Source organism: Anolis carolinensis, chromosome 2, assembly GCF_035594765.1.
Source record: "Anolis carolinensis isolate JA03-04 chromosome 2, rAnoCar3.1.pri, whole genome shotgun sequence".
NCBI lineage: Eukaryota > Metazoa > Chordata > Lepidosauria > Squamata > Dactyloidae > Anolis > Anolis carolinensis.
Genome location: NC_085842.1, coordinates 29,061,542 through 29,076,564, shown reverse-complemented (window position 1 = coordinate 29,076,564; position 15,023 = coordinate 29,061,542). Strand labels below are relative to the sequence as shown.

Sequence of the window (15,023 nt, the reverse complement as noted above, 5' to 3'; positions counted from 1 at the left end):
AAATAAGCAGACTTCTTTAAAAGTAGCATAGCTGATTTACTCACAAACTTCATGGATTCAGCATACAGGTACTTTGCTTATCAATCCAGTTACAAATAGGATTTGAAGTAGTTTCTCTGTGTAGGTAACATAGGGCATCTTATAAATCTTAACAGTTCATAGTCTAAAACATCTTTCTGTTCTGAGAGTCTAATAGAGTGTCTGTAGCCTTTTTCAATTGAAGTCTCTAAGCATACATATACAATATTCCAAACTGCACTGTTTCTAAAATGGAGTCTGTGTCCTGAACAAGCCAGTTCTGATCACATGCTCTGCAGCCCCTCCCACAACAAAATGTTAAAGAAAAACTGCAAACCAATACACACATACACAATACAGTAAGCAATCTGAATTATGTACATAACTAATAACTAGTAGACTCTTGAAGAAGATTGCTATTTCCAACACTCTTCGATCACTTATCTCTTAATCAGTTGGAGATAGCGTGAGTATTGCCCTGCCACTCAGATGTATGAGATTATAGTTTCTGCCATGTAAGTTAAGATTAATCCTTTCAAATACAATTCATTTCAATGTTGTATTATTATTTAGGTTCACGAGAGAAGATGTGTACAAGAGAAGAACACTGGATCTGCAGCAAAACAGCTGAGAGTTGTCATTGTGCCATTGCATGTGTCTATCCTCAGAGTGAACCATGCATGGGTCCAGCCATTAAGCTGCTCAGAATGGACTGGAGTCCCAACTTGCTCTTTATATTTTCCATCCTTTCATATATGGGTAGCCAGTTCACAAACATCATTTATCGAGACACACTTTTTGACAAAAGGAATAAAGAGAGAGAAGCCCGGTCACTTCTTTCACCCAGCAATTGTAATTAAGAATATGAATTTCTTACTGGTTAGAGGCTGAAAGCATTGAGTATTGAAATGCTTTTAGAAATAAAAAAATAACATAATTGCAAGTCTGTTCTTCTTGCAAGAATAAAAATTTTAACTATTTGTACTTGAAGGGTCATCTGAGTAAGCAAAACATGTGTTCTTAGACATTATGAATAGAAAATTTGATACCAGAGGCAGAAATAATATGGAAAGAATAGGGTTAGGTTCCTGCATCGCAAAAAAGAACAGTTCAATATGTTTCAGCAAACGTTTTATTCCAGACTAATAACAACTACATGTGAAATGTGAAAGAAAGAGCCCTGGCAACCCCTGTACAACAACAACAACAACAACAACAACAACAACAACAACAACAACAATAATAATAATATCTGAATTTTCCAGAGACTGAGGGTTTTTTTCCTTTCACTAACCTCCATTATTCTTATGATTTCTGTTTCTCATCAAACTTATATCTATGCTTTTCAAAATAAAATGGGGATAGTGGTGCAGTAAATTGCTTGCTGTTCATGTATGATTATGAGATCCTGAAGACAACTACTGTTTACCTTTTTTGTTGTGGGGAGGAACACAGAGCTATAGTAGGATTAGCTGGACTAGAACCCCATTTCAACTCAGGTTTTATTCCAAGGGTTATAGCAGACAAACTGCACAATCCAGTACTACATGTCTGTTTCTAAAGGCCTCCCTCTCTATGTGCTGATGCTGTACAGAAACGTCCAGCTATACAGAAGACAAGGAAAACTGCAGCTGAGAGGTGTAAACTGTAAAAACACTATAGAAAGGGAGCATCATTGTCAGAGGTTTCTTAAACTGTGCTTGGCACTTCCAATCTCCACTGTTTTAGTCATCTCTTTCTTAAAGATACCTGTCCATAGACCCACATTCACGTTCATAAATATGTAAGGTTTGTAGACAGGACATGTAGCTGACGTATGCATAGTTTTCAGATTAAGACTCTTTTCTCTGCAGATACTGCTTTAACAATACAGAAAGCAAGATAACTGTGCCTTCATGAATCACAAAGTGTACAAGCTGACCTGCAATCATACTGTTAGCCCAGGTATGGGCAAACATTGGCCCTCCAGGTGTTTTGGACTCCCACAATTCCTGGCCTCAGGCCCTTTCCCCACTCTGCCGCTTGGCGGAAGGTGAAAAGGAAGAAGCCTGAGACCAGGAATTGTGGGAGGTGAAGTCCAAAACACCTGGAGGGCCAAAGTTTGCCCATGCCTGTGTTAGCACAACCTTTTGACACCTTCCAGAAAGTAAAGCATTCTCTTTCAGCTTAGTATCTTGAAACAAACTTATTTTATATGGAGAGCCAGAGTACTCTTATTGTGTATGATACTTCTGTTTCCATATTTCTATATCTGTGAGTATAGCAAATAACAAAATAGCATATTATCTTGTGCACCAACATGTAATGTCATATAAAAATGGGGTCCTTTTGGCAAATCCACCTTAATACAGTGCTGCAGGTTTCAGATACAATTTTCTTGTTTTTTATTGTTCCACAGTACTTTTCTTCCTGAATGTTTTGTTCTTTGAACCTAGAAAAGAAAGAAAAGGAGGAGCTCTGGGTCCTCAAGGTTTGGCACCTTTTCCTAGTTCCCATCAGAAGCAATCTCTGGCCCAATTCAAGCTTTGCAGGAACTGCTATTTTGAGTTCCTAGTATTTCTATTTTTGATCACTCGGCTCATTCCAGCCTCACTGAATCTCTTGTCTTAATTCTCCAAGGGAGAATGTTGTCAGTTTAATCTCGAGTCATGCAAAACTGAATACTTCAGTTGCTCTAACCCAGTGGTTCTCAACCTGTGGGTCCTCAGATGTTTTGGCTTTCAATTCCCAGAAATCCTAACAGCTGGTAAACTGGCTGGAATTTCAGGGAATTGTGGGCCAAACATATCTGGGGACCCGCAGGTTGAGAACCCTTGCTAACCTCAGTTTTTTTTTTCAAAAGCAAATGTACGATGAAAAAATAAACTCACACATCATGGTTGACCTGGGATCCTGTAGCCCATTTCCATTTCTTCATTGGTAATGACCACAAAAGTCCAATCCAATAGGTATAATGCATATCCAGCATATTTTTTGTTACAAAATCCTATATCAAAAAACAGGAAGAATTTTGGGTGACCACACACTACTATTATTTAAGAACATTGCAATTAATATTGAATCCACTATTTTGTTCAGAAAAGTTTGCCAGCTCTGGGTGTGAGATTTACTGGGCATTATTGCCAAATCTTTTCTGAACAAAAGCACCACCTGCTCCTTTAATTCAAGAAATAATAACTAGTATTAGAAAGGAATGCTTGGGCTTCTCACTATAGAGATACAATTCAAATGTACCATGACATTTTACTAGATTTTTAAAAAATCAAGCAAGCGTCTGAATTCATAGCAAATGAAGTATCATCGAGCCAGCTTTCACCAACCTGATTAAAAAAAATAATCCTTGCACCCTCAAACTACATGGAGATAAACAAGTAGCCTATTCACATTGATTATAATTGGAAACAGGTGACATTAATGTTATCCCAACTAGCAGAACCAAAGAAGACAATTCTTTACAAAGTTATTTTTAAATCAAAAAGACTAATTAGGCTATGATTATATGAGTTAAGCATAATAATAATAATAATAATAATAATAATAATAATAATACTTTATTTATACCCCGCCACCATCTCCCCAATGGGGACTCGGGGCGGCTTACATGGGGCCATGTAACCATACAATATGACAAAATATAAAACAACATATCATAACACAATTTAACAATACAATAAATAATAACATACATTACAATCCAAAATTCAGAAAAAGCAATAAAAACCAGGGCATAAAGATTGGTCTTCACTGGATAAGCTTCTGTGGTGCTTTAGTCCATCAATCAGGATGGACACTGATTGAGTTCTACATCTCTGCTCTTAGTGTCAACCTGTAATTTGCATTGAACTAATCTCTGTTTAACTCAGCAGAATTTACTTTAGATATCCTTTTGTGTGTATACATAGAGAGAATCTAGTTTTATTTCCTTTACCAAATCCTCCATGTCTTGGATTACCAGCAGTTGAGCGTTCCTTGCAGAGCAGTCATCTTGGCTGTCATTCCAACTTTTAAGAGTGTTTGTTGATGGGAACTGGTAGCACTTGTGCTTGTGAAGATGCCAATGTGGAGAACAAACTTGGCAAGTGGAATTCACTGGAGAGGGAAGGCAGGCCATTATCGTTCTCATTAACACTTTTGAAACTTCAGAATTATGTGTTTTACTGCCCCTCAAAAGTGAGCCACTGAGTGTCAAATTGCAGGTTTGTATTTGGATAGCGAAGCATTATTCACCTCTAAAATGAGTTTTTCTGTACAGAAAGCATTAGAAGATATCTTGTGTTTCAGGTTGAAACACAACATGGTCTTCCTGTGGTTTTGTATATTTATATCATTTGCTTACTCTTCAGTCCTGATTAGTATGCTTCTTGGATTTTCATACCCTAATTCTCAATTCTTTTCAGAATGACATTTACAGCTCAATTATTAGACCTGTCCACACCATTAAATACACAGCTGCAATTCAGATTGCATTCAGCACCAGAGCTGTCCCAATTTCACCCTGTTAGTTCCGATCCTCCCTTTAACATACAGCACCAAAATTATACTATTGTCCACAAGCCCCAGTTTTTCAGTGGTTTACTCACGAGTAAATGCCCATCTTACCTAAACCAGCTTCTCAAGTGCTCTCCTCTCCTCTAGCTCCTGGGCAGCTGGATGGCCTATAGGTTTGCTATGGAGATACTGCTGCTACTACTAAAGAATATGTTTGCCACCACATTCTTGGTCCTGCATGGCCATTCTGTCACATGGTCAGTAACAGTGCATAAGAGTGAAGCCAGCCAAGGTCAGGATGGAAAAAGTGACCCTCCACTCACTCATGAGTAAACCATCGGCTTCCCAATTCCGAGCTGGGATTGTGATATTCAGAAAAATTAAAGAGATCTGCAGTGTTACATAAACCCCAGGAAGCAGCAGTGACATGTAAACAAAAATGGCTATTATTACCACCTGGTTAGCATCTTGTCAGTGCATGCAGTGTGAATGATCAATCACAGTTCAAAAGCACTATGGAAAAAAACTATTACGAGCTAGATCATCTGCTTAATATCCTCCTATCTAAATAAGGAGTGCACATAGGCGGGAAAACTACAATGTATATTCCCTACCTGAGGTTTGGTTGCATAGTGTGCTTCTTAGATGATACTTAAATTTGTCTGAAGAGGTATTACATTCCACCATGTTAGTCCATTTGCTGTCATTCACCCTACTCTTTCCTTTCTTGTTCTCCAACTGCAAAGCTTTAAAAAAATCAGCTAGTTAAGAGGCATTCAGACTCATATTCAGAATTAAGTTGGTCCTCTGTATCCATGGATTCTTTATACACTCATTCAACCATCCATGGCTTGAAAATCATCCAGAATTTTTTTTCTATATCAGCACTTTGACCACAAATGAGCATTTTATTTTATGCATTACTTTATAAATGAAGCCTTCTTGAATATATTTCAGGGTCCTCCACACCTCCATTTATCCATACAACAGCCCTGTGAGATAAAGTTTAAGATGATAAAATGAGAAATAACTTTCCCAAGGTCACAATAGCACGACAAATTTCTGTGCATGATATGCCACACCAGGAACACACAGGTATACAACAACATTTACATAGTATGCTAATTATGGGCTCTGCTTGCCATTTGAATGTCTAGAATATGGCAACCTTTCCTCCATAGAAATGTATATTTCTCTGAGAACAGGTAGCCTTTCAATCCAAGGCAGGTGGGCTTAATATATGGGCACACTTGCTTCTATGTGGGACTTGTACATCTTATGAAGCAGCACTCTGGGAAAGGCCTTGAATAGAACATTTCACATTACCCAAGCAAACAGGAGCCTTCAAAGATTGTTGTGTGCCATTTACAAGTATTTATGGTTGTCGCAAGACAATTTTCTGCTTGAGGAAAAGGATGATGCCAACTCAGTTCATTCCATGTAGAGAAGCCAAAATGAACACCAACATGGAAATGGCATAGGGTCCTTCCCTCATATCTGAAAACAGCAGATTCATTTTGCTGCTGGGTGGAGAGAGGGATGATTGAGGTTTGGACAACAGCTCTATTGTCATGGATTGAACATTGGTCAGGTTTAGACTCACTGGGACTCTGTAGCTCCATCTGGTGGATCCATATGGATCCCTGATGGCTCTTGGGTTCCTTCATGTTATCTCAGCAAGCAATTCTGTTGAAGCTCTGGCTGACCTTTGGAATGGAGAAGTGGCCAGGGCAATGAACACAAGTACATTTGAGTGTCCAGTTATGGAGTAGAACCAAACCAGTTCCTGGTTTTCCAAGGGTGTTGACAGTGATGACAAAAGTGAGATGGAGAGTAGAGTGATATTGGGGGAAGACACAGAACAAGTGTGATCAAATATGGACTACAGACTATTTGAAGGCCTACTCTTTAACAGGGCAGGTTGCAAATAAATTGTTTTTTGCTGCCACTTTTGCATCTGCAAAGAGCCATACAGCAGACTTGTTTTACTGGTCAGAATTCTATTATGCACTGGCCTTAAAGTAGAAAAGCGTGGCAAGATTATTCAATAGTCAACTGTGAAGAATTTGCTCTCCCTGGGCAGATGCAGTTACTCCATCTGGATGCCGTGTCGGATATAGTAAATGTAATCCTGGCTTTTCCGATGTGCTTTCGGAGAGTAACTATTACACACTTCTTTTGTTACTCCCCCCAACATCTATCCTCTAGATTGTTTTTCTATCTTATGTCCCTGTTCCCCGTGGTTGTATTCTTATCCTTTTCTCACCCCAAGTTTTAACTAAGTGTCTCATGCCCTGTTATATTGTTGTGTTTTTTTTGATTTTGTGTTGCACTGTACATGATTATTTATTGTATTGTTTAATTGTATTATGATATGTTGTTTTTATATTTTGCTATATTGTACTGTTCTGGGCATGGCCCCATGTAAGCCGCCCTGAGTCCCCGTTGGGGAGATGGTGGCGGGGTATAAATAAAGTTTTATTATTATTATTAATCTTGACTCCTGCTTATCCCATTCTTGCAACTGTGTAAGTGAATAGAATTGGGCCCGGGCTGTGGCGCAGGCGGGAGAGCAAGCCAGCTGCAACCAGCTGCAATCAATCACTCTGACCAGGAGGTCATGAGTTCGAGGCCCGCTCGGAGCCTATGTTTGTCTTGTCTTTGTTCTATGTTAAAAAGGCATTGAATGTTTGCCTATATGTGTAATGTGATCCGCCCTGAGTCCCCTTCGAGGTGAGAAGGGCGGAATATAAATGCTGTAAATAAATAAATAAATAAATCCTTGAAGAGGTGAGACCCATCCCATGTGTGCCTGACTCATCCCCTTCCTGGCTTTTTAAACTGTCCAATTGGAGACTGAGGGAGTGGGGGAGTGAGTGAATGAGGTACTCAGTACCTCCTTGCAACAATGCAGAGTTTCAACTTGCCTGAATGAGGCACATGTGAGGCCTTTGTTGTAAAAACTATCCCTGAATCCCTGTATACTGGGTAATTATTGGCCAATCCAACCCTCCATTTTTTGGTAAGGCACCATAGTGTGTGTATGGTGAACTCTCAGCTCCATGCATTTCCAAATAAAGCAGATTATTTAGATCCATTTCAGTCTGGTTTATGGCATAGCTATGAACTCTGGTGCTGGAGGAAAATCCTGAGAGTGCCTTGGACCGCAAGAAGATCCAACCAGTCCATCCTCCAGGAAATAATGCCCGACTGCTCACTGGAGGGAAGGATATTAGAGGCAAAGATGAAGTATTTTGGCCACATCATGAGGAGACAGGAAAACTTGGAAGAGATCACGATGCTGGGGAAAATGGAAGGAAAAAGGAAGAGAGGCCGATCAAGGGCAAGATGGATGGACTGTATCCTTGAAGTGACTGGGTTGACCTTGAAGGAACTGGGGGTGGTGACGGCTGACAGAGAGCTCTGGCGTGGACTGGTCCATGAGGTCACGAAGAGTCGGAGATGACTAAACAAATGAGCAGCATGAAACTGACTTCTTTGGTCATCTTGACAGAAAGACTACACAGGGAACTAGGCAGGGTTAATGTGTCCATATTGGGTCTGCTGAACTGCTCAGTAGCTTTCAGTGCTATCAGCTATGGTATTCTTTTGGGTCACCTTCTTGTGATGGGACAAAGGGACTGTTCTACAGGGACTTTATTCCTTCCTGGAGGAGAAAACTCAGAATGTGATGTGATGCTGTCAGACACTTGTTTGATGCCCTAGCTTTTGGCCTGTGGGCCCCCTCGTGGTTTTGTTTATTTCTCTATGCTGGTTAACATATACATGGGACTGCTAGGAAGGATTTGGCAAAGCTTTAGGGCACAGTGCCAGCAATATATGGATAAGACCCTGTTGTATTCTTTTCCATCACAAGCCAAGGAAACTGCTTTGGTCCTAAACCAGTGCCTGTCATCAATAATGGACTGGATGAAGTCAAAAAAATCACAAATTAGGGAAAAGGTTAGCAAGGCTAAAGAGCAAAATGAGCTCAGGCTTGCCAGGGACAATAAAAAAAAGGCTTTTTTTCTTACGTTGGTAGAAAAAGGAAGAAAAAGGAGGCGATAGGGCCTCTGCAAGGAGAAGATGGGATGATGGCAACAGGGGACAGGGAAAAGGCAGAACTGCTCAATGCCTTCTTTGCCTCGGTCTTCTCACAAAAAGAAAGCCATCTTCAACCTCAGCAACATGAAATGGATGAAGGATTTGGGGAAATCCAACCCCAAATAGGGAAACAAGTTGTCCAGGAACACCTGGCCACTCTAAACGAATTCAAGTCGCCAGGGCCAGATCAACTACATCCAAGAGTACTGAAGGAACTAGCGGAAGTTATTTCAGAACCACTGGCAATCATATTTGAGAGTTCTTGGAGAACGGGAGAAGTCCCAGCAGATTGGAGGAGGGCAAATGTGGTCCCTATCTTCAAGAAGGGAAAAAAGAACGACCCAAACAATTACCGTCCGGTCAGCCTCACATCGATACCAGGCAAGATTCTGGAAAAGATCATTAAGGAAGTGGTCTGCAAACACTTAGAAACAGATGCAGTCATTACTAATAGTCAACACGGATTTACCAAAAACAAGTCATGCCAGACAAATCTGATCTCTTTTTTCGACAGAGTTACGAGTTGGGTCGATACAGGGAATGCCGTGGATGTAGCCTACCTAGATTTCAGTAAGGCCTTCGACAAAGTCCCTCACAACCTTCTGGCAAACAAACTAGTAAAATGTGGGCTAGACATAATTACAGTTAGGTGGATCTGTAATTGGCTAAGCGAACGAACCCAAAGGGTGCTCACCAATGCATCATCTTCATCTTGGAAAGAAGTCACGAATGGAGTGCCGCAGGGTTCTGTCCTGGGCCCAGTTCTGTTCAACATCTTTATTAATGACTTAGATGAAGGGTTAGAAGGCACGATCATCAAGTTTGCAGACGACACCAAACTGGGAGGGATAGCCAACACTCCAGAAGAAAGGAGCAGAATTCAAAACGAACTTGACAGACCAGAGAGATGGGCCGAAACTAACAAAATGAAGTTCAACAGGGACAAATGCAAGATACTTCACTTCGGCAGAAAAAATGGAATGCAAAGATACAGAATGGGGGACGCCTGTCTAGAGAGCAGTACATGTGAAAAAGATCTTGGAGTCCTTGTGGACAACAAGTTAAACATGAGCCAGCAATGTGATGTGGCTGCTAAGAAAGCCAATGGGATTCTGGCCTGCATCAATAGGGGAATAGCGTCTAGATCCAGGGAAGTCATGCTCCCCCTCTTTTCTGCCTTGGTCAGACCACACCTGGAATACTGTGTCCAATTCTGGGCACCACAGTTGAAGGGAGATGTTGACAAGCTGGAAAGCGTCCAGAGGAGGGCAACTAAAATGATCAAAGGTCTGGAGAACAAGCCCTATGAGGAGCGGCTTAAAGAACTGGGCATGTTTAGCCTGCAGAAGAGAAGGCTGAGAGGAGACATGATAGCCATGTACAAATATGTGAGGGGAAGTCATAGGGAGGAGGGAGCAAGATTGTTTTCTGCTGCCCTGCAGACTAGGACACGGAACAATGGCTTCAAACTACAGGAAAGGAGATTCCACCTGAACATCAGGAAGAACTTCCTCACTGTGAGGGCTGTTCAGCAGTGGAACTCTCTCCCCCGGACTGTGGTGGAGGCTCCTTCTTTGGAGGCTTTTAAGCAGAGGCTGGATGGCCATCTGTCGGGGGTGCTTTGAATGCGATTTCCTGCTTCTTGGCAGGGGGTTGGACTGGATGGCCCATGAGGTCTCTTCCAACTCTACTATTCTATGATTCTATGATTCTATGAACTTAATTCAGACAGAATTAAGAATAATTGTTAATCAAAACACAGATTAAGGAATAAGGATTCAGCCTGTGTTAGACTATATGCTGTTGTGAAATTGCATTTAGTGTTCTATCTCTATTTCTATCAGCTTTTACTTTTCCTTCTTGACTGCTCGAAGAGCTTCATCTATTTTCCATTAAAATACACCAGGATTTGTGCAGTCCCCTTCTCCATTAAAGATTTAAAGATCAAAAAATTGGAATCATCTTAAAAGTGGACATAATTTAATGTATGAATACAAAGAAATTGCCAGTAATATTTTTTGCATGAGCAGTGAAGAAGCCTGGTAAAGTAAAAAGAAGCAAACAGTGACATCATACGGTTGAAAGAACTAAGAATTCCACACAACCTCTAATCTAACTGCCTTTAAAGCCACTCAAGCTAATTTGAAAACTGACATGAATTCCAAATTTTAATACTAAAGACTTTTGCTGGTTAAAGATAGCAAGCAGTTACTGAGTGGCAGCAGCAGTGAAAAGAAACATTGGTGGAGTATCTCTCAGAGACAATGGGAGTGGCACCATCGCTAATATTTATTAATACTGCACAGAGGGAGGCACAATATATGTTCTTTTGAGGATCTTGTACCATGTACATCATATGACGAAAAAGTCCAAAATTAAACAAGAGATAGTCACAAAATGCAATCAAAGAACTACAGGGATAGAGCAGATGTCAACTACCAGGAGTGCTATGAGTCTCCTTTAGGAGATATAAAGCGGAGTATAAATAGAATAATAGAAACAATAATAATGACATAACTTGTCTCAAGCCAAATGGAAGTCCAATAGCTGACATGCTTAGAAACAAAATTTTAATAGCCTGAAGTTGTACAAGAAATATTATAGAAACATAGAATGTGAGAGATAGTAAAACATGAAATGGAATGTATCAATAAAGCAATGATTGCGGCAAGTGAGCTAAAATAGACAGGAAAGGGACATTCTGGATCAAATAATGATCAAATACACAGGAAATGAAAAAGTCAAGAAGAAATGGGTGGCATTTATAGTGAGGAAAGATGTAGTGAAAACAGTTAAAGCATATAATGCAAAATTTGACCAAATCATCTCAATAAGAGAAAATTTATTAATAAAACCATATTCCAAGTATAATCTCAAACTGCAAAGGCACAAGAAGAAGACACTGAAAGATTCTATACTGAAATCTAAGTGGAAAATTATCACACAGCAAAGTAGAATTTCTTTTTAATCATAGGTAAGAGGAAACAGAGCAGTGCCTTTTTACATTTCCTCCCTGACAATGTCTGTAGTTTCAGTACAGAGCACTTCTGGATCCTAGTAATTTAGGCTTAATAATGTAAATTTGATTTTCTATATCTTTACATATAGCAGAGATGTTCTTCAGGTGGCATTTTGGAACAATCGTTTGTTTAGTGTTCTTCTTTAGCTTTATCTAATTTTCACTACTAGTTCATGGTCTTTGCCATAATCCGTTTCAGTCTTGTTCTTGTGGAAAGTATTGAGCTCTTCATCTTCTGTTTCCAATTATTTAGTTTATTTGATATATGTTGGCTTTGCAAAATGTAATCAGTCACCCGCTTAATTTTTTAATCCTTAGCCTAAGAAATAAAATAAAATATGATTTTGCAAAGATAAGTAGAAATACGAAAGGACCATTGCCTAGTGGTCTTCAAGTTACACAGTCCTTGAGCCCAATCATATGCAATCCAGTTCAAATAGGATATAATTAAAAATGAGTTTAAATGGAGTAGATGCAGTTCTAAAAATTATTTTGTGGGAGTAAGTCCCACCATAGTTACATTCGGAAATAATGCTTGGAAAAAAGCAGCAGATGTAAAGGTGATTTTCATTGTTTAGTGATCTAGAAGGCTATTATTTTTTAAAATGGAAACAAAAAGGAAGAATATTATTTATTTATTTATTTAAACATTTATCTCCTGCTCGATATCCAAAGATCTCAAAGATGTTTACCAAAAAATGTTTCTGAAGGTTTCAAACTGATATCAAAGTGATATTAGTCAAAGCTGCTTTGAGTCTCCTTTGGGAGATATAAAGTGGGGTATAAATTGAGATAATAATAATGATAATGATAATAATAATCTAGTCTACACATTTTATACATCCAGTTTTAGAAAGTTTACCAGGGAGATCTGTAAGGTTTTATGTTGATTATCTTTTGGCTAACCAACACCCCAAAATTACTGCCAGCGTTGCTAATTTTCTTGGGAAGCAGCAATAGCTTCTCGGCGCAAGATGCTGCCACAGTCTTAGAAGGTTTTAATATTTACATCAGTATTTGCCATTGTCATCTTAGCATATAAATATTTAATACTGTTTTAATTATCATATTCAATAGTGGGTTTTAACTTTGGTTTTGACAGTGTTTTTTAATACCTAAATGTATATGTTCCTATTATGACGCTTGTTTGTTTTTTGGTGCTGACATTGACCATAATAATAAATATATATAATATAGTTTATGCATATTGAGACTGATTTTATTTTATGTTGTACTTTCTAAAATCTGTACTTCTTGTTTGTATTTTTGTCTTTAAAATAATAATAATAATAATAATAATAATAATAATAATAATAATATAAAATATTTTTTAAAAAGATTATTTGATTATTCAAAAATAAAGGAGGGTGGGGCAAAATTTTGTGAACATGTTTACAGAAAAATCAACAAATGCACAGTTTTTTTTTATTTTCAAAGTACCCCATAAAACCACAATTCATTATAATCCTTCCCTGATACTCACCCAAGACAACCAGAGATGCCAGAAGGATAACATTCCCAATGCATGAAATCCATAGAGAGATCTTTTGCCTGTGAGGACGCTGAGAAGCACCTGCAAAGAGTGACCGTTCATTTTTGAAGTCAAAATCTCTTATCATATAAATGACAAATGAATCCAACTGATTGCTGGTTGAAAATATACATGTATCACTTTCTCTTTCTTCAGTGTGTAAAATTATCTACATCCATCCATTTATTTGTATTCCACCCTATCTCCCTGAGAGGACTCAGAGCGGATAACCACCCAAATTTTGCTCCTCTGTAGACTTAACAATGGGTGTCAAGAACTTCCATTTGCCTTTTCAAAACCCAGTAATTGGTTAATTTCTAAGACTTGGCAATTGTTGCTGCTGTTCTTTAGTTATCCTGTATGACTAATTGAAAATAATATTCCTTCAGAACAAACCAAATTGAACCAAAAATACCACCAGAATAAAAAACAGAAGACATAATTTCATGTGTCTTAAATTTTGTCTAGATTTCTGTTCTGCTTGAAAAAGCACAAGTACAGTAGAGTCTCACTTATCCAACATAAACGGGCTGGCAGAATGTTGGATAAGCGAATATGTTGGATAATAAGGAGGCATTAAGGAAAAGCCTATTAAACATCAAATTAGGTTATGATTTTACAAATGAAGCACCAAAACATCATGTTAGACAACAAATTTGGCAGAAAAAGTAGTTCTATACGCAGTAATGCTATGTAGTAATTACTGTATTTATGAATTTAGCACCAAAATATCACGATATATTGAAAACATTGACTCCAAAACTGCATTGGATAATCCAGAATGTTGGATAAGCGAGTGTTGGATAAGTGAGACTTTACTGTATTAGGTTTTTCTTAATTTCTCAAAATTGAATGGGGACCTGCAGCCCACACCGTAAATTGTGACCCATGCTGTAAACTGAAGAGCCTATCAAAATGAGCTTTATTCATGGCAATACAGTGCTGCATAAATTGAGGTAATTTCTTCGAACGTTGAACCAGGAATATCAAAGAATTATACGACTTATTTCATGATCAGACAAAACGTTCAAGCACAATCCTAACTCACATGCATGGTTCTCTCGATTCCTATGAAATAACATAGAGAGGTGAGGTTATACGGCTTCTGTGTTATTCCATTTCTGTGTAGAACATGCACTTTTCTTGAGCATAGTTCCTGATATATTTGCACAGAGAGAGTAACAAAAACTCCAACACAGAATGATGTGATTCCATTATTCTGGAAAAAGCAACCAACTTTTAAATCTGTGAAACAACAATCAGCTTACTAATATTCACTTACAGAGCCATGGAGACGAATGCTGCGGCCTTGGAGAGAGTGCTTCAGAGGAGACTGTGAGATCAGCATAAACAGTTTCTCCAGCCATGCTGGAAGCAAGCAGTAGATGAACAGAATAGACTTTCAGTAGCAAGAGGAAGTTTCCAAATGTCAAGGAGCCCTACCTAGACTCATAGGTAGGTGACAAGGCAACCATGATCAGGAAGTCCTCACCACATCTAGTTACAGAAACCCCCCAACTGTGTGTAGGGCCACAATAAAGTACTTGAGTTCCCTCTTGGGTTGAGAAAGGTGGGGTAAAAGTGCTGTAAATAAATAAATAAATAAATAAAGTCACATTTACCGCTTCTTAGGAATAATGTATTGTGTCTATCTAGAATTGTGGAGATAATACAGGCTGATATTTATCTATTAAACATTTTTTGTGCAGCATGGGAGCAATTATGCAACAAAACGACGGGAGTTGCAATCTGCACTTAATGGCACTTACTTTTCAATAGATATGTCTAGAATGACAGTACTGTCATTTTGCTCTCTATTTCTTGTTTAGATAGGTAGCAGAGGTGACCTATAATTTAAAGTGT

General features: G+C 38.7%; 1 protein-coding gene across 2 annotated transcripts in view; it reads right to left on the bottom strand.

The window, feature by feature from the left end:
• Positions 1–14,436, bottom strand: part of LOC103281768 (killer cell lectin-like receptor subfamily B member 1C) — a 48,906-nt gene extending 34,470 nt beyond the window's left edge. The window contains exons 1-5 of one of the 2 annotated variants that reach the window (XM_062969532.1): positions 13,113–14,436; positions 5,121–5,252; positions 3,947–4,107; positions 2,889–3,004; positions 1,133–2,449 (exon numbers count right to left, since the gene is read on the bottom strand). In XM_062969532.1, the coding sequence (XP_062825602.1) occupies positions 2,326–2,449; positions 2,889–3,004; positions 3,947–4,107; positions 5,121–5,252; positions 13,113–13,248 (669 nt within the window). In that variant the 5' untranslated portion in view covers positions 13,249–14,436 and the 3' untranslated portion in view covers positions 1,133–2,325. Of the gene's footprint in view, positions 1–1,132; positions 2,450–2,888; positions 4,961–5,120; positions 5,253–13,112 lie in introns of those variants that run through there. The other variant, XM_062969531.1, reaches the window with a different exon arrangement.
• Positions 14,437–15,023: the final 587 nt, after the last annotated feature.